Genomic DNA, 23909 nt, shown 5'->3' with positions numbered 1-23909 from the left:
ATTATGCTATATTTGTACCGTACAGTAGGCAAAAGCGTTCCTGTAATGATCACTAGGTGGCACTTTCGCTCCTTCACTTTTAAGTGAGAGAACCTTGTTGGCCCTTCAGATCCAACATCCGCACAACTGTCTCAGAGATATTTGAAAAAGATAATCTCATGTAATAAAACCTGCTGTGTTTTCATATTTGTGTGCAAGTCTGATAAGACTCTGATACAATTTGAGTGACGGTTAATAATGCATAGCAACAATTTAATATCATTTTATTATGCATCGATATACCTTGGAGCGCATTGCATGCCGGGAACAGTTGGCCTTGGAAACATGGCGTCTCACTGACAGCTGTGGGGTTCCTATTATCTTGTCCAGCCACTGGTAAAAAGGGGTTGCACCTACTACGGAGCCGTATTCTACTCATTTTTACAAGATTTCGTGCTGCTAACTCTCCGTCATCTACTGGCAAAGACGGTCATTTACAAAAACAGTAGTGTTAACGAGTTTACAGACAGTGTCACGCCCACTCCGATCTAAAAGACGATAGCCAACGTAACGGCGTTAGAGCTAGCTATATTCTGCTAGCTGCTGGTGCTAGAGAACCTGCCCCCAGTTAGCTTGCCCGTCAACACCACCAGCCTCAGACAGGATCAGCTGGGCTATGTAGCTTACTCGTAACAAGCAACTAGCCAACAAGACACATTTTCGGACATTTTCAGAGTCGTCGGAGGCAACAGAATGTATTTTGGGTAACGTTGGCTAGCAGGCAGCTGGCGTGCAAGGGCGTTTCTGTCATTTCGGATATTGAATTTTTAATGTGCAACCTCTCTGGTATTTTTCTCGGAGGAGAGAGAGATGGGCTCCGGGGCCGTGGATTCGTCCCAGTGGCTCTCAGTGCAGGAAGAAACAATCTTCCTTCACGATGGACTGATTCGGGTCACGGATCTGGCTGAACTGCCCAGTGAAATTGGGGTGTCGGAGCAGGGGGATACCGAGCAGGAGGTGGGTCAACAACGCACAAACGGTTGCTAAGTGTAGGATATGTTTAGCATGTGTAGTGGTCTGCTAGCTAGCTAGTTTGGCTAAAGCCAAGGCGGCTAGCTAAGCCTGCTACAGTAGCTAGCACTACAGTAGCTAGCTGAAGTTCAGCACAGTGACAACACCGGGCAAGCTTACACAGCCTAACGGTACCGGTGTAGCTAACGTCTTAATCATTATTTGTCTTTACAGTGTCTCTCAAACGGTAGTGTCATTATTGTAGCTGGTTCTGTCTTGGTTTATGTCAGCAGACTTGGTTAGCTAGCTAGACACAATCAGCTAGCTTATTAATCAACAATAATATCAGTAAGCCGCCGAGATAATGGAGTCTCTAACTAGCTCGATAGCATAGCTCTCTGAGTCAGAGTCTGACGTTACTGTAGCGTTAATCAGATGGACTTATCTAATGGTTTACAACAGAAATATACAACAAGCCTAACCCCATGACTTTAGCCTGATACAGTTTAGCAGCATAAGCAACCTGTCTCAGTTGTAGCTGCCTAAACAACAGGATGACATGTCAATTAAGTTAGCATGGGGTGGGCCAGCATCTTCTGTGAGGGCAATTTCCCCATAAATTATGTGTTTACTTGAATTATGTTTGGGGTTGTTTACTAAGTAAATAGTCGACTTCACATATTTTATGTGGAAACGCAAGCTGCATTGTGGGCATGGATTGGAGTGCAATAATTCAAGGGACATTTGGCCTGAACTTAAATAGATTTGGTCATTTGAGATCTATGGATGATCATGGAAAGCAAGCAGGCAGGGAGAGGAATAACTTTCACAATCGGGTCATGAAACTGCACGCTGCGGGAAGGTGAATTGTAACTCGAGTATTTCCACAGTGTCAGTGAACTCTCACTCTGTTCTTGCTTTTTACCGTTTCAATAACATTCATTGAGTTAAACAGTAACGAGGGAACCACAAGGTTGTGTCTGTGTTATTAGCTAAGTTGTTAGAATAGCAGTAAGTTGCATTTGCTGTTGTGGTTTAGAAAGCTCAACATTTCCCTGTCACTCTCAAACCACTCTTCTCTGGTTTCTTAAGGTTAGAGCTATTAAGTCCATTAGGGCTGTGTCTCTTGGGTAATTTCTGGTTATATTGATGTGGGACATACAACTTTATTGGTGGGTGTAAACCAGGATATAGTCTGTATGATAGATGAATCCTCAGTGCATCCCACCTTAAATATTCATTAGGTCATCCAGTATCCCATCAGGCCATGGGTGCTTGGACTATTTTTATGCACGTGGAGCAGCAGTACTTCTGCAGAGCAAGGTGGGGAGAGCTGGTGCACAATCCCAGCCTTCAATTAAGGAATGTTACCGTAACGTTAGTAGTATATCTGAAATGGAATCGATACAAAATGTGCCTGCTAAACGGTGTAATGGATTCCTCCCAGTCCATGAGTCTTGGGCTCCACTCTGTAATCAATACCTGAAATGTTGCCTAAGTGCAGAGGATGCTCATTGTTCTATCCCTGTGTTCTAGACACAACGCCATGGTCCACTGGCATAGCCATTATTTCATTTATGCCTACAATTTATTCTTGAAAATGTGGTGTAATGCTTCTACAGTTGTAATTCGAATGCTCTTGTGCATTACTTAAGTAATTTGCATTGTTATGAAGTATAACTTCGTATATGTTCTGCGTCAGTAACGTGAATCAAGGGGAAGGAGAGCGTTCACATGAAAATGTATCCTAGCCTACCATTTCTTTAATGTGATAGAATTATAATGCAACTCTCTAGTCCTCCATATTTGATTTAGCTACACATGATCTCTGAGTGCCTCAGCGCTCTGTGTCGGTAAATTGAGTTTGGAGTTGGCCAGACCACACCGAAAGATAGCCCACGATTACACAGCAAAGGGACATGTTCGCGGATGCCGTCATCGCCGTGAAGCCTTTCTGCTGGGCTGGTCGTCAACCTGCTAGACCTCAGAGTGCGTTGTGTCTGACGTCCGTGTGACCAACCCTCTCCTGTGTGTGTGTGTGTGTGTTCCCCTCTCCGTCCTCCAGATCCTCACGTTTGAGACCAAGAACCCGGCCGAGCTCGCTGAGCGTCTCCGCGCCGTCTGCGGCAACCAGAGCAATGCGTACGCTCGCCTGCTGGAGTACCGGCTCAACGCCCTGCGAGGCCTGTGGGGGGCGCAGCGGCAGCTGGCCCTGGAGGAGCAGCAGGAGCGCGAGGGGGCCGGGGGGGCAGACGAGGAGGCCCTGGCCCTCCTCAAGCGCCAGGGCCTGCTCCAGCAGCCCGAGCAGGCACCCTTCACCTCCCGCGTGGGCCTGCTGCTGGTGTTCCCCCTGCTGCAGTCGCAGACGCGCAGCGACCCTGCCCTCTGCGGGGTGACGGCCGAGGTGCTGCTGTCCTGCCTGAGGGACTGCCAGCCTCTCAGCCTCAGCAAGGAGCCAGCCGACTGCCTCAACGGCCTGGAGGGGTTGCTGTGCTCCTGGCTGGAGGAGGGTCCCCAGCAGGGCCCCCAGGGCCAGGCACCCGCCCTCCACCCACCCAGGCAGAGGGAGAACGCAGCTGCGGCACTGGTTGCGCTCGCCTGTGCCAGGTAAGACCACGTCCTAACTGGGAGTCAGGTGGCTGAGCGGTTAGGGAATTGGGCTAGTAATCAGAAGGTTGCCGGTTCGATTCCTGGCCGTGCAAAATGACGTTGTGTCCTTGGGCAAGGCACTTCACCCTACTTGCCTCGGGGAGAATGTCCCTGTACTTATTGTCAGTCGCTATGGATAAGAGCGTCTGCTAAATGACTACATGTAAATGTTAAGTTTCAACCTGAGTAGGGGGGGGGGGTCAAGTGGGACGAGTTTTCTCGATGAAGCGGTAAATCGAGAAGCTTCGCGAGACACCTCGCCTACTCCTGTTGTCACGGTTGCCTACTCACAGACGCCATTTTTAGCCGTGCAAGGCAGGAGCCTTGCTTCTGGTGGTGACAACGGAGCTTGACTTGTCAAAACCAGAACCCTCCCCGCCTTTGTGTGCCCTCTGTAGAGCATGAGCCCTTTGTTTCAGGGAACCATCCAGTTCTGGGGCTTTTTCACCGACAGTGGTGGTGAGGTAAAGAGCTATGTCTCTCTCTCTCTCCTTCTTTCTCCTGTTTTGTTGCTGTTGCAATAGGGTCAAGCGTGCACAATGACTGTCCATTTTTTCTCTTTCTCTCTTGTTGATGAACCTTCACCTCCGTGTGAGGAGGGTTTTATGTTCTGTTGTGGAGAGTCAGGCAGTCCTTCGCGGCTGAATCCTCAGTCAGCCTTATCTGGAAACCCATTGTGTCAATACCCGAAGCCCATGCATTGTGCTTTGTCAGAGAGACACGATGCAGTGAATGCTAATGAAACCTCCATGTGAATCGATGCAGCGGGGAGCATCACATCTCCTGGCCTTTACACTTCAACTGTAGAAAAGGTTCCATGGTTTAAACATTCCCTGAGAGTTTCATTTGTGTTTCCAGGGGGTCCCTCAAAACCTTCATCCACACCGTTCACCTGCTACAGAAACAGTCCGATTTAGGCCAACTTCCTGTGGCTGACGTGCTGTACAGGTAGGCTAGGTTCACAGGTTCATACTCTGCTAATGTGAGTGGGTCAGGCAGGCTCATGGGACTATAAACACTGCTAACGTGACTTGTGACAGAGAGTAATGGTGTGCCCTGTTCCTCCAGACTCCTGGTGCTGGAGGGAGGCCCAGGCTCGCCCTCCTGCCTGCTGGGGGGGAAACACAGCGTGTCCTGGGGCTTCGAGGACATGCTGCCCATGCCCGACACCACCGCTGGAGGAGCAGAGAGCAAAGGTCGGTCCCCTGGTCTGGGTGTGAATGTTGGCAAAGAGCATCTCGGGTCAACCCAATTTTCTGCCAGACCTTTTTTTATTGTCCCCCGCGGTCTTAAAATCTCACGTAGCGGGAGGCAAGGATGTCTATGTTTGATCTGCCCTCTAAACTGCCCCCCTCGCGTGCGAGACAGAACACAGCCCATTTGGCAGATGACGTTTGATTGACGAGAATGTTCTGAAAGCTTTCCCTTTCCTCCTCCTCCTCCTCTCCTCCTCCTTCTTGTCTGCGCCATGCTCACCTCTCCTGTGCCTGTGTTGCAGACACTGACCTGGGCCGCTGCCTGGCCACAGATGGCCTGTATCTCTACACCACCAACTCCTTTGGGAGGGGGATCAGCAAGCTGGGCTCTGGTCTGCACGGGACACTGAGGTAACATGACACCCTGCCTGTGCTGCATCTGCAGCACTCAGAGAGAGGGGGGGGGGGGGGGTCTGCTCTATAAATACCCCCCTCAGCCCCTCACATCTCCCAGTGGACTCACAACCCCCCCCCCCCCCCCCTGCTCACTGACCCCCCCAGCTGGCTCTATGATATATCCATGACTGTCGGGGTCTCTGAAGGGAGTGTTGACTACAGGTGACAGCAGTGTGTGTGTGTGTGTGTGTGTCCAGGGGGTTTGTCTACTGTAGGAATGAGGAGCTGGAGCCAGGCTGGGTGGTGTTCAGCAGCGGGCGTCTCCTCCACCGGCCTGCCTCCTTTGATGCCAAGACTCATCAGCTGTGCCAGGTCCTGGATCCCTTCACCCTCCAGGTACCCCCTCACCCTTGAACCCTGACCCTCTCACCCTCCAGGTACCCCCTCACCCTTGAACCCTGACCCTCTCACCCTCCAGGTACCCCCTCACCCTTGAACCCTGACCCTCTCACCCTCCAGGTACCCCCTCACCCTTGAACCCTGACCCTCTCACCCTCCAGGTGCCCCCTCACCCTTGAACCCTGACCCTCTCACCCTCCAGGTGCCCCCTCACCCTTGAACCCTGACCCCCTCACCCTCCAGGTACCCTCCGTCCCTGACCCCCTCTCCCTCCACGCCCTACAGCCTGTGTTCTCTGCCCTCCCCAGGTGTGCCAGATTGTGCCCATGCCAGCCCACCACTTCCCAGTAGGTAGCAGCATGAGCACCCTGCACCTGTGCTCCGATGGAACCTGCCTGTACTGGGTCTGGTCTCCAGCCAGCCTCAACGAGAAGACCCAGAAGGGCCACTCCGTCTTCATGGATGTCTTTCAGCTGTCGGTGAGCAGGCTTCCCTTCCCTGGGTCCCTTCCCTGTGGGCGCTTGCCTTTCCCCTGGTTCTCTCTCTCTCTCTCTCTCTCTCTCTCTCTCTCTCTCTCTCTGTCTCTCTGTCTCTCTGTCTCTCTGTCTCTCTGTCTCTGTCTCTGTCTCTCTCTCTCTGTCTCTCTCTCTCTGTCTCTCTCACGCACCTCTCTCTCCCTCCCTGCAGACAGAGACAGGGCTGTGTGTGGTGAGCGTCCTGCAGGAGCGAGTGATCCTGGCCAGGAAGGAGGGAGAGTCTTCCAAGTGTCTGAACGAGCTCCTGCTGAGCCGCATGTCCCGCTTCCGCGCCTCGCACTCCGCCACGCTGGCCGCACTCACCGGCTCCGCCATCACCAACACCGTCAAGGAGGAGCAGTCCGGTAAACACAAACCCACAGCCCTGGTTTTGAACATTTATTTTAAGATGGGGACGCCCCAAAATAAAATTCTGGCTACGCCCCTGGTGTCAACGTTCCAGGTGTTCTCATTCTCATCGCCATCCGCTCCGGTGTGTTGATGTGTGTGTGTGTGCTTGTCCCTCACAGCCGTCAACAGCAGCTGTGGGCTCCCTCTGAAGACCCTGAGGAAGACCCCCATGTACGTGTGCGGCACGTACCTGGTGATGCTGGCGTCTCCGCCCGGCGTGTCCGGCAGTCCCGCCACACGCTCCCTCTTCGGCGGCACCAGCGGCCTCTCGTCCCTCAAGAGTACGAACCATCTCTCACTCGTTAAACCGGCATCTTTCCGGCACGTTCCGAGCCTCGCTGCCTTGCTTCCAGTGGTGTGTGTGTGTGTGTGTGTGTGCGTGCTGACGCTTCCTCCTCCTCTCTGGACAGTCCTCGCCTCCAGCCTGGTGTTCAGCCTGGCGGACGGGCAGTTCAACAGCCGCGCTGACTTGGTGGACGCTCCCGGGAGCTCGCTGGGCAGGGGAGCCCAGGTGGCTGGGCTGGGTAAGATCCTCTTCAACACTCCCTCCGTCTCTCCACATGTCTGAAACATAATATGTTGCTTTTATCTTTTATATTACATTACGGCGTCCTTTAAGTTTTGATCTCTGACATTTGTCTGTTTGGTTTGTGGTCGCTAGGCGCCTGCTACGATTCCCTTAACAACCTGATCTGGACTTGCTCCAACGACTACATGGACCAGTGGTGTAACCCTGGCAACCAGGCCTTCCATCACGTGTGTCACCGGCTTGGCGTCAGCCACGTCATCAAAGAACCCAAAGGTACCCGACACCACCACCACCACAACAACAACAACAACAACAAAAACAGCAACCATAAACAACATCCAATCCTAGCCTCTCCTGGTTTGGGTGAAACCTGACCGCCTGTCGTCTCTCCTCCCCGCGGCTCTCTGCAGAGGAGACCGTGGGTACGGGCGATGTGATCAACCAGCTGCTGCACCATGTGGGCGCCATGTGTATCCACCAGCTCAACCTGCTGGCTGCCAGCAGCTGTGGCTTCCCCTTAGGAACACTGCTGGGCAAGCAGCACCCCATCGAGGCCCGCCACTTCAGCAGCACCTGCGACATCATGGAGAAGGCCATGGTCAACGGGGACACCTGCATCATCCACTGCATCCTGGTGGTGTTTCAGGTGGGGGTGATGGTGTTTCTGGGAGGGATGGTGGTGTTTCGGGGAGGGATGATGGTGTTTCGGGGAGGGAGGATGGTGTTTCGGGGAGGGAGGATGGTGTTTCGGGGAGGGAGGATGGTGTTTCGGGGAGGGAGGATGGTGTTTCGGGGAGGGAGGATGGTGTTTCGGGGAGGGAGGATGGTGTTTCGGGGAGGGAGGATGGTGTTTCGGGGAGGGATGATGGTGTTTCGGGGAGGGAGGATGGTGTTTCGGGGAGGGATGATGGTGTTTCGGGGAGGGATGATGGTGTTTCGGGGAGGGCTTCTCCGGGAGACTTACTGGAGCAGGGAGAACGTGGGCGGGGCTTGACCTTACTGGAGCAGGGAGAACGTTGGCGGGGCTTGACGCACGTTCCTCCCCATGTTCTCAGGTGGTGTTCAGGTTCTTCAACCCCCAGTCTGAGCAGAACCGGGAGACGGTGAGGCGAGCGGGCCTGTTGCTATGGCAGCTGCTCATGGCCCCGGTGGACCAGATAGGAGCCGAGATCCAGGGGGAGGTTTGCTTGGCTATCAGGTAAATAGATATACCACATAGATATACCACACGTGGCTATATACCACATATATATATACCACATAGATATACCACACGTGGCTATATACCACATAGATATATACCACATAGATATACCACACGTGGCTATATACCACATATATATATACCACATAGATATACCACACGTGGCTATATACCACATATAAATATACCACATAGATATACCACACGTGGCTATATACCACATAGATATATACCACATAGATATACCACACGTGGCTATATACCACATAGATATATACCACATAGATATACCACACGTGGCTATATACCACATATATATATACCACATAGATATACCACACGTGGCTATATACCACATAGATATATACCACATAGATATACCACACGTGGCTATATACCACATATATATATACCACATAGATATACCACACGTGGCTATATACCACATATATATATACCACATAGATATACCACACGTGGCTATATACCACATATAAATATACCACATAGATATACCACACGTGGCTATATACCACATAGATATATACCACATAGATATACCACACGTGGCTATATACCACATAGATATATACCACATAGATATACCACACGTGGCTATATACCACATATATATATACCACAGATATACCACACGTGGCTATATACCACATAGATATATACCACATAGATATACCACACGTGGCTATATACCACAAAGATATATACCACATAGATATACCACACGTGGCTATATACCACATAGATATATACCACATAGATATACCACACAGATATATATATATACCACGTAGATATATACCACACAGATATATACCATGTTGATACACCACACATAGATATATCACACATACATATATACCACGTAGAAATCCTATCTGTTAGAGTCACCATGAGGCCACAATAATGTCCAGTCTTCTCTGAAGTGTGTCTAATCTGTCTTATCTACGTCTGTGCCCCCTTTTCTGAAGCTCGGGTCTGAACATCTTGTACCAGGGCGAGTCTGAACTCAACAAGCTGCTTAAACTGGTCCTGACAGAAGGTGAGGAGCGGATTGATTCACACTTCACAGACCGTACACCCAGTCCATGAACTCTGTACTGCTTGTAGTGGAGTGTTTATAAAACTAAAACAAACATGCTATGTGTGTGTTAGGAGAGAGGAGCTGTGGTCTATCCAAGCTTCGAGACGTCATCCTCACTAGCCTAGCAGACCAGCTGCAGAAGAACCGCTTCGGGAGTGAGGACGACGACCACGACAGGTAGAGCTGAGCACTTCACCTGCAAAGTCACATGAGATTCACCTTGACGTGGGTGTTCATCCTGGACTACAGCACCCCTTCCCCTGTCCTCTCTGTCCAGACTGAGCGACGAGCTGCTGCACTGCATCCTGAAGACGGTCGTCAGGGAATCCTGCCTCCTCATCACCAAGTGTCAGACCGTCGCCAGGGACGACTTCCAGAAGCTTCTCGCCACCGTGCCCGTATGTGATTCCGATCGACAGCGGCCTTCGGCCCGTTCACACCCACTCTGGTGTTTTCGTCCGGTTAGGTGGCCTTGACTGTCGTGGTAACGGAAGGTGCATTAGCATTAAGGGATGGGGAACGCTTAGGTTGTTAGAGCATTTGACTGCAGATCAAGATCCCAGGTTCAAACCCCTGCCACACAGGTCGTTAAAGATATAAAGTGACTGCTAAATGAACACTAGCCTGTCTGCTAAGTGAATACATTATCTCTGCCTGCTAAATGAATACATTACACCTGACAGCTTTATGAATACATTACACCTGACAGCTTTATGAATACATAATGTCCCTCCCCCTGTATCAGGTGGCCTCTCCCAGCCTGCGATACCTCATGGCGGTTCAGAACCACCTCCTTAGCAACACGGTCCTGATCCTCCCTGACGACAGCGACGACAGTGACAGCTCCCTACAGGGGGAAACAATGAAGGTACAGGTAAACACCCCCATTTAAATACCCCTCTACGCCTGTCTGTCTGTATCTCTCTCTCTCTCTCTCTCTGTATCTCTCTCTCTCTCTCTCTGTATCTCTCTCTCTCTCTCTCTCTCTGTATCTCTCTCTCTCTCTCTCTCTCTCTCTGTGTCTCTCTCTCTCTCTGTGTGTCTCTCTCTCTCTGTGTCTCTCTCTCTCTCTGTATCTCTCTCTCTCTCTCTCTGTATCTCTCTCTCTCTGTGTGTCTCTCTCTCTCTCTCTCTCTCTCTCTCTCTCTCTCTCTCTCTCTCTCTGTATATCTCTCTCTCTCTGTGTGAATAGTGGATGATATAGCTGATCAAAGTAGCAATGCTTCAGCATGACGCAGCAAAGCTCCCTTTGCAGTTGAGATCAAACCGATACCATTCAAATATTAGCTAGCTTAGCTAGCTAAACCCTGCTAGCTAAACCATGTTACCTAAACCCTGCTAGCTAAACCATGTTACCTAAACCCTGTTAGCTAAACCCTGCTAGCTAAACCATGTCACCTAAACCCTGCTAGCTAAACCCTGCTAGCTAAACCATGTTAGCTAAACCCTGCTAGCTAAACCCTGCTAGCTAAACCCTGCTAGCTAAACCCTGCCAGCTAAACCCTGCTAGCTAAACACAATTGGAAACCAGAAGGCGCTGTTACGGAAGCGTGGTGTTTCTCTGCGATGTTCCCAGGAGCTGCAGACCAGCATCTTGTCCCTGGCCACCAAGATCCTGGTGGGCTGTGACGAAGTGCTGGAGACCCTTCAGCAGGTCACCACCGCCCTCATCAACAGTGACATCACCGACAGAGAGACCAGGTGAGCCCAGCTGTAGTGGTCAGAGCATTTACCTTTTAGATAAAGAGGTCGCAGGTTAAAATCCCTGGCACAGACGGCGCTAAATAAACACAAACGCGATGTATGTTTGACCTTGTTGTTTTGTGGTGCTCCCTCCCCTCCCCCCCACCCCTCCCCCCAACCGCCCCCCCCCCCCCCCCCCCCCCCACCCCTCCCAACCCCCCCAGGCTGAAAGGCTTGGAGCAGGTGACCAAGGCCACCATGTTGGGCCACCTGCTGCCTGTGCTGCTGACCTCCCTCATGCACCCCAACCTGCAGACCCTCACCCTGGCCGACGCCCTCATGCCCCAGCTGGTCCAGCTGGTCCTCTACACCAGCCAGGTGGAGGCTCCGTCTCATTTACATTTAGTCATTTAGCAGACGCTCTTATCCAGAGCGAGTTACACTAAGTACAGGGACATTCTCCCCGAGGCAAGTAGGGTGAAGTGCCTTGGACACAGCTTCATTTGACATGGCCGGGAATCGAACCGGCAACCTTCAGATTGATAGCCCGATTCCCTAACTGCTCAGCCATCTGACCCCTCACTGTCTCGCCGTCGCTCACCCGGTCTGGGTTTGAAGACGCCCTTGCGACGAGTGATCGATGTGTGAGCGTGACGGTTTGGACGGTTGTGAAGGGATTACGGAGTGTTTATTTTTGTTGTTGTTGTGTTCCCAGACTGCCCTGCTTCTGAAGACCCAGTCTCCCCTCTTCAGCGAGAGCTGTCCTGTGGGGGGGCCGCCGCCTGGAGCGAAGAACTCTTCTGCTGACGACAGGTAAGGACACCTGGACACCTGGCAGACGCTTCACCGGAAACTCTACCAACACGGCCGCACACATTCAAACTGCAAAAGATCTCAATCTTACCAGGTATGTTTGTCTTTAATCTCTTGTCTAAATCCCAGCTTCCGCATCCTGGAGGAGCGTGAGGAGCCGGGCTTCCTGACGGGGCTGAAGATCCCTGCCCCGTGGGCTGCTGGGAAGACTGTGGAGACGGTACACCCAGTGAGAGACAACTACAAGTTCAAGGAGACGGTTCACATCCCCGGGGCTCGCTGTCTCTACCTGCGCTTCGACTCCCGCTGCTCCTCCCAGTACGACTATGACAAGGTAGCCTCGCCTCAGACGATACAACGTGCTTTTATGCAATGTAACATGTTATGTTTCTATGTTTTGTCTGGTTCTTTTAGTGTATATTTTTGTAAATATTTGAACAAAAACATTCTTCTCGGCTGTTTTCAGTTGGTGATCTACGCCGGGCCCAACACCAACAGCCGCAAGGTGACGGAGTACGGAGGGAACACCCTGGGCTACGGCAGTCGCAGCGTCCTGGGGACCGGCTGGCCCAAAGACCTGGTCAAGGTGACACACAGGCCCTCGTCACACAACACAGCCAGCCGAGACCACGGGTCACCGGGCCAGCGTACCTTGTGGGCGAGGCCTTACCGCAGAGGCCTGGGTTCGAATCCAGGCCCTTTGCTACATGTCCTGCCCTCTCACTCCCTACCTTTCCTGTCTGCCTGTACCGTCACTATAACAACTATAAGTCTCTCTCTGTGACGGAAGTGTGACCTTGTGCGTTGTGTTGAAGGTGGAAGGTGACACGGTGACCTTCTCCTTTGAGATGCGGAGCGGAAGAGAACACAACACTCCTGATAAAGCCATGTGGGGGTTCACCTGCACCGTCAGAGCTCAGGTGGCCTGTCACACACACACACACACACACACACACACACACACACACACACACACACACACACACACACACTCACACACACTTTGTTGTCCTCGTCCAGGAGTCGTCTGAGGATGTGTCTGGAGGTCTTCCCTTCCTGGCCGACCTGGCGCTGGGTCTGTCCGTGCTGGCCTGCTCCATGCTCCGCATCCTGTACAATGGACCTGAGGTGACCAGAGAAGAAGAGGCCTGCCAGGACCTGCTCTGCTCCAAGCTGCTCCAGAGGTGACGCGGCCAAACACAAGCAGGCGTTTATTGATCGGAAAACACAGGAAACAGGAAGTGCAGTACTGTGTAAAAGTCGTGGGCACACATTAATATTGTCTTATTTTAGTTTTGAATTCTGAAAATGTTTGTTTAGTCTCTTAACTTCAATATTTCTCAAAGCATTTTTGCTTTCTAATAGTCTAATTTCTTATCGGCCTAAGACTTTTGCACAGTACTGTACATTGACAGCTCCCCCCTGCAGTTAAAATAAGACCATCACCTGGGAAAATAGTCCTCGACCTCACAGCCCCCATCTCTCCCCCCTAGGTGCCAGTGGCAGGTGGAGGCCAACGGGGCCATCTCCCCAGCCCTGACCCCCAGCCCCTCTCCTCTCCCCCTGACCATCGAGGAGGACCGGGAGTTCACCTACCCCAGCGACATGCTCATCCCCCCTCCAGGCCTCATGCCCGGGGCATACTTCGACCTGCCCCGCATCCGCCTCCCCCCGGGCATCATGTGCCGGCTGAGGGAGGTGTCTGGGCGGGCCAGGCCACAGTTCCGGCCCAGCATCAAGTAAGAACGAGCTGTTTTGTTTTCTAAGATATATTTTGGGCCTTTATTTATTGATTCCGTTCACCGTATTACTTTTGACTGACTATCTCCCTCTCCCTCCCTCCCACCTCCCTCCCCCCCTCCCTCCTTCCTAGGGAGGTGATTCGGCCTGATGTCATGGAGGAGGTCATTGTGTCGTGTGTGATTAAACACCTGGCGCTGGTGGACGCGCTGCAGTCGCTGGTCAACTTCCAGTACCGGGAGGAGCATGTGGAGGAACACGACCTGCTGTGCAAGATTATGGCCGAGACCTTCAAGAAGATCAACGCCATGGAGCGACAGCTGCAGGTATGGGGGTGGTTTAAGGTTTTTAGTTGGTGTGTGTGGATGTGGAATAGTTTTGCCCAATTTTTGCCTCTCGCTCTCTTCACCCTCCCTCCCTCCAGAGTGTAGCAGAGCTGGAGCAGAAGTGGCAGAGCGAGGTGGACGAGGCTCAGCAGGGGAAGCTGGACAACAACGCTCCCTTCTTCCACGACTACCACTTCTACGAGGTGACCTTCGACCCCCCTCGCCCCCCCCACACATCCCAGACACACCCTCATCCTCTCAGCACACCTCAACCTGAAGCGTGTCGCCCAGTTGCACTCACTCCAGGCTCCGTGTGTGTGTGTGTGTGTGTGTGTGTGTGTGTGTGTGTGTGTGTGTGTGTGTGCGTGTGCGTGTGCGTGTGCGTGTGCGTGTGCGTGTGCGTGTGCGTGTGCGTGTGCGTGTGCGTGTGCGTGTGCGTGTGCGTGTGCGTGTGCGTGTGCGTGTGCGTGTGCGTGTGCGTGTGTGTGTGTGTGTGTTAACCAGAACAAGATGAAGGAGCTGGAGTTGCTGTGCTCGCTGAAGGAGGTTCCTCTGGACTGCAGCGATCTGGACAACGCCGTGCTCTCCCTACGGTAACACCATGGAGGACGAGGAGGAGAAGGATATCTCAGCCCTGCATCGTTTTTCCAGCCATGACCCTCTCTGTCTCCCCCCTCCCCAGGGAGAAGTTCTTCCAGGATGTGAACTCGATGCACGTGAAGAGCGCCGCCCCGCTGGCCAAGACCAAAGCCCTGGTGAAGAGCCTGATGAACCGCACAGAGCTGCTGCTCCACGTCACCATCGCCCCCCACTGCCGGAGCCTCACCACCACCCCAGCCGGCACTCCAGGTGCGCCCCCTCCTCCACCTTCTCCTCCACCCTCCACCTCCACCTTCTCCTCCACCCTCCGCCCCCTCCTCCACCTTCTCCTCCACCCTCGCCCCCTCCTCCACCTTCTCCTCCACCCTCGCCCCCTCCTCCACCCCTCCTCCATCCTCGCCCTCTCCTCCACCCCTCCTCCACCCTCGCCCTCTCCTCCACCCCCGCCTCCCACTCCCCTCTCCTCCACCCCTCCTCCATCCTCGCCCTCTCCTCCACCCCTCCTCCACCCTCGCCCTCTCCTCCACCCCTCCTCCACCCCCGCCTCCCACTCACCTCTCCTCCACCCCTCCTCCATCCTCGCCCTCTCCTCCACCCCTCCTCCACCCTCGCCCTCTCCTCCACCCCTCCTCCACCCCCGCCTCCCACTCCCCTCTCCTCCACCCCTCCTCCTGTATCCACAGTCTACCAGCCCTCCAGAGATCTCTGACTCCAGCCCTCCCGTGTCATTTCAGCCTGCAAGTCGGTGTCCGACACCAAGACCATGGTTCCCATGGCGAAGCAGCCTGTGTTCCTGCGCAGCATGTCTGCCCCCTCCGACCTGGAGATGATCGCCAGTCAGGACCTGGAGTTCACCCACGCCGCCCAGAGGTTCGCCCCCCAGACCTTTCACGCCAGCCAGCCAGTCGAGCCTGTGAGTGCTGACCTGAGTGGGCTGATTGTAATGCAGTCCTCCTGTCCTATAGGAGGCGCCACCATCCCACCAGCCACAGGAGCAGCTCCTTCACCCTGCTGCAGTCTCTGACCGTGGAGGACAGCCGGGACAAGCCCACCTACAGCGTGCTGCTGGGACAGCTGTTCGCCTTCATAGGGACCATGCCCGATCAGGCTGTAAGCACACACACACATACTTTCCCTGTCACTCTCACACACACACTTTCTCTGTCTGTCTGTCTGTCTGTCTGACTGACTGACTGTCTCTCTCTCTCTCTCTCTCTCTCTCTCTCTCTCTCTCTCTCTCTCTCTCTCTCTCTCTCTCTCTCTGTCTCTCACATACACACTTTGTCTCTCTAACACACACCCTTTCCCTGTCTCTCTCACACACACACACATACACACACACACACACACACGTACACCCTTTCCCTGTCTCTCTCTCTCACACACACACACATACACACACACACACACACACACACGTACACCCTTTCCCTGTCTCTCTCTCTCACACACACACACACACACACGTACACCCTTTCCCTGTCTCTCTCTCTCACACACACACACACACACACACACGTACACCCTTTCCCTGTCTCTCTCTCTCTCACACACACAGAGGAGCTAACCATGTCTCTCCCCGCAGGTGTCCAGCAGCAGCTTCCTGTCGGCGGCCCAGACCCGGTGGAGGCGTGGCAGCACCAGGAAACAGGCGCTGGTCCACATGAGGCAGCTGCTCACCGCCGCCGCGCACCTGGTGGGCCCCGTTACCATGGTGCTGCAGGGGGGGCCCAGGATGGAGGAGCTCACCTGCGGGGGGATGGTGGAGCAGGTCCAGGAAGCGTTCGGGGAGACCATGACGTCGGTAGTGTCTCTGTGCGCCCGATACCCCATAGCCTGTGCCAACAGCATCGGCATGCTGTGCACCATCCCCTACACCAGGTCGGAACACAGGCTCTCATCAACATTGCACACAAGATTAAACAAAATAAAACAATTTAACCTATGGTATGGCAACGTTAACCGAGACGAACAACATCTCTGAGGTTTCACTTGAGGACAACACACACACACACACACACACACATGCCAGCTCCCCAGGGATAACCCCCCTTCCTCCCATGCCCCTGCCCCCCACCACCACCCCCTCCCCCCTCCAGGAGTGAGGAGCAGTGCCTGGTGCGGAGCGGCCTGGTGCAGCTGATGGACCGGCTGTGCAGCCTGAGCAGTCAGAAGGAGAGCGGCTCCAACGAGAAGCAGAGCAGGAAGCAGAAGGTGGCGACCATGGCCTGGGCCGCCTTCCAGGTGCTGGCCAACCGCTGCATCGAGTGGGAGAAGGTGGAAGGTACGCCGGGGGGGTCCTTCACCTTATCTCTCCCCCTCTCCGGAGACCGGTCTAGTTTTGTATATGTTGTTTTGGTCTCTTGGAGGGCTTGGCTAGACTAGTGGGTTAGCAGGTTTCTCAGATGGGGAATGAGAGGCAGAGGATATTAGAATTTGTGTTATCATCATTATTATGATCGTTTTGTTTTTTCTTCTTTTGAGAATACCTACATGTCAGATGTGTCTTCTCTCAAACGAACATGTTTTATAGGTCTAGCGAGAGTGGAGGCAGGATGCAGGACAGGTGCTGGAGGTAAGGCTCAGGGGGGTTCAGGTTGAGTTCAGACAAGCAAGGAATTCAGATCCCAGATGACGATAAGGTTCTGAGAACACGCGTCGCTTGAATTCCAATCCTCCAAGACTGACAGTTTTAGCTGTGTGTGTGTCTCCTCTCCTCCCAAGGTGGCTCCACGGACGCAGTGCATTCTGGGTTGGCGCGGCAGGTGTCCAGCCTGTTGACCAATCACCTGGCGCGAGCCACTGAGTGCTGTGGTAACCAGGCGGCGGGTAACGATGCTTTGCAGGATGTCTTGAGCCTGCTCAACGACCTTTCCAGGTGAGCACACATCCACACCTCCATACCACCTGGCCCCCACTCCTCCACACCCCCAGACCCAGGACCTCCCAATCCGCATGTAAACACTCTGCCATGTTTTGGTGTCCCCCCCTCCCCCCTCCCCCCCCCCTCCTCCAGGAGCCACATCGGCAAAGCCATCCTGAGCCAGCCGGCCTGCGTGTCCAAGCTGCTCTCCCTGCTCCTGGACCAGCGGCCCTCCCCCAAGCTGGTGCTCATCATCCTGCAGCTGTGCCGCGCCGCGCTGCCCCTGATGAGCGTGGAGGACTGCGGGAACGTGGCGCTGCCCTCCTGGAGCTACTCCGTCAACGCCCTGGACGCCGAGCAGCAGGACGCCAGCGACCCCGCCTCCCGCATCGCCTCCCTGCTGCTGGCCAAGCTGGCCGACTACGTAGTGCCAGGTAGGCCTGGAGGGGGCGGAGCCTCTCGCTCTGTCAGGGCCCCACTCGTAGAAGTCAGGTGGCTGAGCGGTTAGGGAATGGGGCTAGTAATCTGAAGGTTGCTGGTTTGATTCCCGGCCGTGCGAAATGACGTGTCCTTGGGCAAGGCACTTCACCCTACTTGCCTCGGGGCAATGTCCCTGTACTTACTGTAAGTCGCTCTGGATAAGAGCGTCTGCTAAATGACTAAATGTACCCTCGCCCATCTGGAGGTGTCTGCTGGGGGTTGTTAAAGCCGCCTGTGTGTTAGTCAGGACGTGGCTAAACCAGAAACGTGAGACTCAAAGTGCCTTCAAGCGTGGGGAAAGTGTTGCATGCGCTGTGGCCCATACCAGGTGTAAATGCTCATAACCTGACTGTGTTTTGTAATTTAAAAAAAATTATGTTTGATCTTGGAGACTCAATATACTTGGGAGGCTTGTCCCTGGCAGTTGGTGTTTGTTAAACATGTGTGTGTGTGTGTGTGCCAGGCTGCCAGACCCTGCTCTCCCCCAGCTCGTCGGAGCCCGACACCAGCCTGTCTCGCTCCAGCCCAAAGGGCTCCCTGAAGGGGGACAGGGAGGCTGGGGAGGAGGGCGAGGCGGTGGACGGCAAGCTGTCCATCTTCATCCACAAGAGGGAGGACCAGTCCTCACACGAGGTCCTGCAGCCTCTGCTCAGGTAGGCCCCCTCACGGCCCCCCTCACGGCCCCCCCTCACGGCCCCCCTCAGCTGTGCTAGCATCTCCCGTACCACGTAGCCCAGTGCAGTAAACAGCGTCCTGTGTGTGTGTGACCTGCAGCAGTTCCGAGGGACGGCCCTTCCGGCTGGGCACGGGGGCCAACATGGAGAAGGTGGTGAAGATGGACCGAGACATGACCAAGGTCAGAGCCGGACTCAGTTTGAAGGTCACGCAGTCATCCCTCCGTAATACCAGCCTGCTCGGGATCCTTCCTGGTAGACCTGTTGACCCCACCTCCTCCCTCCCTCCCTCCCTCCCTCCCTCTCTTCTTCTCTCTTCTTCCCCCCTCAGAGCGGCTGCTGCGAGGTGATCACGGAGGAGGCGTCGGCTGCCCTGAGGAAGGCCAACAAGTGGGCCCAGTCTGGGCTGATCGTGAGCGTGGGTCCTCCTGTGGAGGCCCTGGCCCAGGAGGCCGCTGGAGGCGTCTCCACCGGGGACAAGAAGAAGACCGCACAGACTGCCGTGTGTCGAGACAGGAACTCTGACCTCGCCAGGTAACCACACACACTCTCTCTCTCTCTCTCTCTCTCTCTCTCTCTCTCTCTCTCTCTCTCTCTCTCTCTCTGTCTCTGTCTCTGTCTCTGTCTCTGTCTCTCTCTGTCTCTCTCTGTCTCTCATTCTGTCTCTCTCTCTCTCCCCCGTCTCTCTGTCTCTCAAAGAGCAAACAAGGCCCAAATCAAGTAGGACTGTATCATAGTCGAACCTAACCGTCTCTTTAGTTAGTCAAAGCTAATCAGAGGCAGTGGTTTGGACCAATGGCTTCTTTCTCTCTCCGCCCCCTACTCAGATCTGACCCAATCAGGCCCTTCATCAGTGGTCACGTGGCCAATAGCATGGCCGCTGAGGTCATCGCACTGCTGCACAGCCTTCTCACCGCCCCCGAGTCCAACACGGCCCAGATCTGGACCAGCACCGCCGAGAAGGTACAAGCACACAGTATGCTGGGGGGTGAGATGATGAAGAGGTGGTGTGTGTGTGTGGTGGGGGGGTGTGTGTTCAGGTGCTGTCCAGCAGCTGGGGGGGGGGTGAGATGATGAAGAGGTGGTGTGTGTGTGTGGTGGGGGGGTGTGTGTTCAGGTGCTGTCCAGCAGCTAGGGGGGTGAGATGATGAAGAGGTGGTGTGTGTGTGTGCTAACCCTGCGTGGCGGGGCCGGGGTGTGTGCAGGTGCTGTCCCGGGCGCTGATGTTCATCCCCCAGCTGGGCCGCTACGCTGACAGCATCCTGGAGGGCGGCTGCAGCAGTGGCAGGAAGCTGGCCAGGCTGCAGGCCAGCGGCAGGCAGGCCGTGGCCGCGCTCTGCGCCCTGGGGGGCTTCAAGGAGACCATCAAGATCGGCTCCGAGGTCCAGGTGGGGCAGGGGGCTGGGTCCTGGGGGGTGGATGAAGGGTTGGGTGGGTGGATGCATGTGGGTGGATGCATAATAATGAATAACCAGTGATCAGGTACAAATAAGTTCAAGTATACATAAATAAGAGGGCAATCCTAACTGTCACCAAGCCTAGCCGCTATCCACTAGCGTCTTTCTGGTAAACATGTGACAAGGTCATTGTCACGGCCCGGGGTCCTGAGCTCCTGGGGTCCTGAGCTCCCTGGGTCCTGAGCTCCTGGGGTCCTGAGCTCCCTGGGTCCTGAGCTCCAGGGGTCCTGAGCTCCAGGGGTCCTGAGCTCCAGGGGTCCTGAGCTCCAGGGGTCCTGAGCTCCAGGGGTCCTGAGCTCCAGGGGTCCTGAGCTCCAGGGGTCCTGAGCTCCAGGGGTCCTGAGCTCCAGGGGTCCTGAGCTCCAGGGGTCATGGTGTCTCCCTCTCTCCTGCCCCCAGGTGGTGGGGAAAGGCGTGCTGGGCAGCGTGGGCGTGGTCTTGTCCATCAACGAGCAGGAGGGCATCGCCACGGTGAAGTTCCCCTCGAGCGAGTACAGGAGGGCGTGCAAGTCCTCCGACGTCCTGACGGTGCCCGTGTCCCGCCTCTGCACGCCTCGCTCTGAGGTGAGGCGCCCGCCCCCCTCCACCCCCTCACCTCCACCCCCCTCCAGACCCCTCACCTTTCTCAATGTGTCCTTTCTCTCTCTCCTCCCCCCCCTCCCCTCCTCCCAGGCCCTGCCCCTCTACAAGCTGTCCATCACAGAGAAGGTGGTGCAGGCGGTGCAGTCCATGCTCCTGCCACAGGAGGGCAGCCTCTCCATCCACACCTCCCTCCCCGCGTCTGGAGACGGCTCCAGCCCCGTCATGGCCGCCGTGCGCCTGCTGGCTGAGATCAGGACCAGGTGACAGCAGAGCCTGGCTGAGGCCTGGCCTGGGTCTCTCTCCACTCTGTCTAGAGTCACTCGACATAGTTTAAAACGTGTAAACGTATAGTTTAATACGTTCACACGTATTTAGTTTACAATACACTAAGTGTGTATGATTAAGGGGCGGTTTCCCAGATTAAGACCAGTCCTAAACTATGAGAGAAATTCACTTAAGATCTCTGTAAAAAATCATGAATCCATGTCTTGGAAACTGAGCCTTGATGTTAAATGATGACTAAACGTGTATTTCCAGTGTCATGTGGTGGGTGTGGAGCGTTTACGAGGCGTGTTGCCTTGCAGGGCGTGTCTGGTGATGGCCCAGCTGCTGGAGGACAGTTCATTTTGTGAGGAGTTCATCCAGCAGTGCCCCGCCGCGGTGGAGGTCCTCAACCTGGTTGCCCAGGAGTGCAGCCCAGGCGAGTGTACCCAGCGCACTGTATCAAGACTGCTTCATCCCTAGGTTCCTTTCTGACAGCGTGTGTGTGTGTGTGAGGGAGAGGGTGAGCTCGCTGTAACTGTGTGTGTGTGTGCGCAGGGGAGCGTCTGGGCATGGTGGAGGCCCAGTGTGAGAGGGTGAGGATGCTGTACAGAGACTGTGCCCGCCCCCCTCCCCCGCCCCTCCAGACAGACCGACGCCAGGTAGGCTCACTGCTCAGCCCTCATCCTCAATCTGACACTTCTCCATCCATCCACACACACACACACACAGACACACACACACACACCCCATCCACCCAGCCATCCGTCCATCCATCCATCTAGAGCCGTTAGTCGTAGAAGAGATGGAACCAGAGATCCAGGTCTGAAGTCCAGTCCTCCTAACCCTCTGCCCCCCTACCTCCACCCCCCCCCCCCCCCCCCCCCCCAGCCCAAGGAGATCACCTGGTGCCCGTCCCGGGTCTTCCCCCCGGTGCGAGCCTGCATGTTCTCGTCCCGCCTCACCTCCGTCACCTTCCTGGCCGACCCCAGCGCCGGAGGAGGCCTCCCCAGGGGAACGTTCATCTACGCCACCTCTCCTCTACCTGTGCAGGTGGGCACCTGGGAGGGGCAGCGCGGTGGAACCCAATAAGCCTTTTATGAGTGAGAGTGATGCTGGATAATTCAAGTTTAAGGGAAACACCCCCTTCCTCCTCCTTCCCCTCCTCTTCCTCCTCCCCCACCCTTTCCTCGTCCTCCCCCTCCTCCCCCAGGCTCCCTCCTTCTACTGGGAGATAGAGATCGTCTCCTACGGAGACTCGGAGGACGACAGCGGTCCCATCGTGTCCTTCGGCTTCGCCACCGAGGCTGAGAAGCGAGACGGGGCCTGGACCAACCCTGTGGGCACCTGCCTGTTCCACAAGTACGAGTCTGAGAGCACGAGCTTCAGAGACGCTCCTCTCTCTCTCTTCCCCTCTCTCTCTCTTCCCCTCTCTCTCTCTTCCCCTCTCTTTCTCTCTCCCCTCATCTCTCTCTCTCTCTCTCTCCCCTCATCTCTCTCTCTCTCTCCCCTCATCTCTCTCTCTCTCTCCCCTCATCTCTCTCTCTCTCCCCTCATCTCTCTCTCTCTCTCCCCTCATCTCTCTCTCTCTCCCCTCATCTCTCCCCTCATCTCTCTCCCCTCATCTCGCTCTCCTCATCTCTCTCTCCCCTCATCTCTCTCTCTCTATCTCTCTCTCCCTCTCTCTCTCTCTCTCTCTCTCTCTCTCTCTCTCTCTCTCTCTCTCTCTCTCTCTCTCTCTCCCCTCATCTCTCTCTCACTCCCCTCATCTCTCTCTCTTTCTCCCCTCATCTCTTTCTCTCCCCTCATCTCTCTCTCTCCCCTCATCTCTCTCTCCCCTCATCTCTCTCTCTCTCCCCTCATCTCTCTCTCTCTCTCTCCCCTCATCTCTCTCTCTCTCTCCCCTCATATCTCTCTCTCCCCTCTCTCTCTCTCTCTCCCCTCTCTCTCATGTTTCCTGGCTGGTCTTGTATTCTGGCTGCTGGAGTGCTGACCTTTCAACTTCTCTCCTCCGTTTGTCCTTCGTCTCGTCCTTCCTGTGCCCTTTTCTGTCTGTCTCTCCGTCTGTCTGTCTCTCCGTCTGTCTGTGTCTGTCTGTGTCTGTGTGTCTGTCGGTCTGTCAGCAACGGAAGGGCGGTCCACTATAATGGCTCCAGCCTCCTGCAGTGGAAGAGTGTGAGACTGGACGTGTCCCTGCTGCCTGGTGAGACAGACTCCCTCCAGCCTCGCTGTCACAAGCCCGCCCACTTCCTGTTCCCCTCCAGCCTCGCTGTCACAAGCCCGCCCACTTCCTGTTCCCCTCCAGCCTCGCTGTCACAAGCCCGCCCACTTCCTGTTCCCCTCCAGCCTCGCTGTCACAAGCCCGCCCACTTCCTGTTCCCCTCCAGCCTCGCTGTCACAAGCCCGCCCACTTCCTGTTCCCCTCCAGCCTCGCTGTCACAAGCCCGCCCACTTCCTGTTCCCCTCCAGCCTCGCTGTCACAAGCCCGCCCACTTCCTGTTCCCCTCCAGCCTCGCTGTCATAACCCCGCCACTTCCTGTTCCCCTCCAGCCTCGCTGTCATAAACCCGCCCACTTCCTGTTCCCCTCCAGCCTCGCTGTCATAAACCCGCCCGCTTCCTGTTCCCCTCCAGCCTCGCTGTCATAACCCCGCCCGCTTCCTGTTCCCCTCTGAAACGCTCCCGTAACGCTGCGCCGCCTAGGAACGCTGTCCCCCAATGCTTCATGTGAGCTCCCTGTTTGAAACTTCCTGTGTTGAACAACCTTCCCCCTCCTCCTGTCCCTGTGCGTAGGGGATGTGGCTGGGATTGGCTGGCAGCGTTCCGAGGGCACGCCCCCTCCGCCTGGCCAGGCTCCTAAGGGGCGTGTCTACTTCACCTACTGTGGCCAGAGACTGGGGCCCTTCCTGGAGGACGTGGCTGGGGGCATGTGGCCCCTGGTGCACATCCAGAAGAAGGTGCCCTTCCAGTACCAGAAGCCTTCTGTCACATTGCTCGATTAAAGGGCCGTACAAAGTGTTGTTATCATTTATTTGGGATTA

The 23909-nt window shown here is 55.0% G+C and overlaps 1 protein-coding gene across 4 annotated transcripts in view; it reads left to right on the top strand.

Annotated features, from left to right (window-relative positions):
- The first annotated feature begins 323 nt into the window (after positions 1-323).
- Positions 324-23909, top strand: part of LOC134012116 (probable E3 ubiquitin-protein ligase HECTD4) — a 38599-nt gene continuing 15013 nt past the window's right edge. The window contains exons 1-49 of one of the 4 annotated variants that reach the window (XM_062451777.1): positions 324-996; positions 3056-3597; positions 4498-4587; positions 4708-4835; positions 5138-5246; positions 5489-5627; positions 5939-6109; positions 6318-6510; positions 6676-6837; positions 6967-7080; positions 7218-7358; positions 7496-7731; positions 8141-8283; positions 9279-9349; positions 9463-9568; positions 9669-9789; positions 10137-10259; positions 10968-11092; positions 11299-11452; positions 11790-11887; positions 12017-12221; positions 12354-12473; positions 12703-12807; positions 12908-13071; positions 13381-13626; positions 13761-13953; positions 14052-14156; positions 14458-14546; positions 14636-14802; positions 15288-15423; positions 15519-15663; positions 16139-16434; positions 16653-16837; positions 17087-17128; positions 17278-17431; positions 17570-17850; positions 18360-18549; positions 18671-18752; positions 18902-19104; positions 19398-19533; positions 19776-19958; positions 20427-20591; positions 20700-20869; positions 21194-21309; positions 21429-21532; positions 21762-21923; positions 22084-22232; positions 22994-23073; positions 23662-23825. In XM_062451777.1, coding sequence (XP_062307761.1) covers positions 850-996; positions 3056-3597; positions 4498-4587; positions 4708-4835; positions 5138-5246; positions 5489-5627; positions 5939-6109; positions 6318-6510; positions 6676-6837; positions 6967-7080; positions 7218-7358; positions 7496-7731; positions 8141-8283; positions 9279-9349; positions 9463-9568; positions 9669-9789; positions 10137-10259; positions 10968-11092; positions 11299-11452; positions 11790-11887; positions 12017-12221; positions 12354-12473; positions 12703-12807; positions 12908-13071; positions 13381-13626; positions 13761-13953; positions 14052-14156; positions 14458-14546; positions 14636-14802; positions 15288-15423; positions 15519-15663; positions 16139-16434; positions 16653-16837; positions 17087-17128; positions 17278-17431; positions 17570-17850; positions 18360-18549; positions 18671-18752; positions 18902-19104; positions 19398-19533; positions 19776-19958; positions 20427-20591; positions 20700-20869; positions 21194-21309; positions 21429-21532; positions 21762-21923; positions 22084-22232; positions 22994-23073; positions 23662-23825 — 7650 coding nt within the window. In that variant the 5' untranslated portion in view covers positions 324-849. Of the gene's footprint in view, positions 997-3055; positions 3598-4497; positions 4588-4707; positions 4836-5137; positions 5247-5488; positions 5628-5938; positions 6110-6317; positions 6511-6675; positions 6838-6966; positions 7081-7217; positions 7359-7495; positions 7732-8140; positions 8284-9278; positions 9350-9462; positions 9569-9668; positions 9790-10136; positions 10266-10967; positions 11093-11298; positions 11453-11789; positions 11888-12016; positions 12222-12353; positions 12474-12702; positions 12808-12907; positions 13072-13380; positions 13627-13760; positions 13954-14051; positions 14157-14457; positions 14547-14635; positions 14803-15287; positions 15424-15518; positions 15664-16138; positions 16435-16652; positions 16838-17086; positions 17129-17277; positions 17432-17569; positions 17851-18359; positions 18550-18670; positions 18753-18901; positions 19105-19397; positions 19534-19775; positions 19959-20426; positions 20592-20699; positions 20870-21193; positions 21310-21428; positions 21533-21761; positions 21924-22083; positions 22233-22993; positions 23074-23661; positions 23826-23909 lie in introns of all 4 variants that reach the window. The other 3 variants (XM_062451775.1, XM_062451779.1, XM_062451778.1) reach the window with 3 other exon arrangements.

The sequence above is a fragment of the Osmerus eperlanus genome, chromosome 25 (genome assembly GCF_963692335.1).
Source record: "Osmerus eperlanus chromosome 25, fOsmEpe2.1, whole genome shotgun sequence".
In the NCBI taxonomy this organism is placed as follows: domain Eukaryota; kingdom Metazoa; phylum Chordata; class Actinopteri; order Osmeriformes; family Osmeridae; genus Osmerus; species Osmerus eperlanus.
Note: the sequence above shows the minus strand (reverse complement) of the source record. Positions and strands in the feature narration are given on the sequence as shown.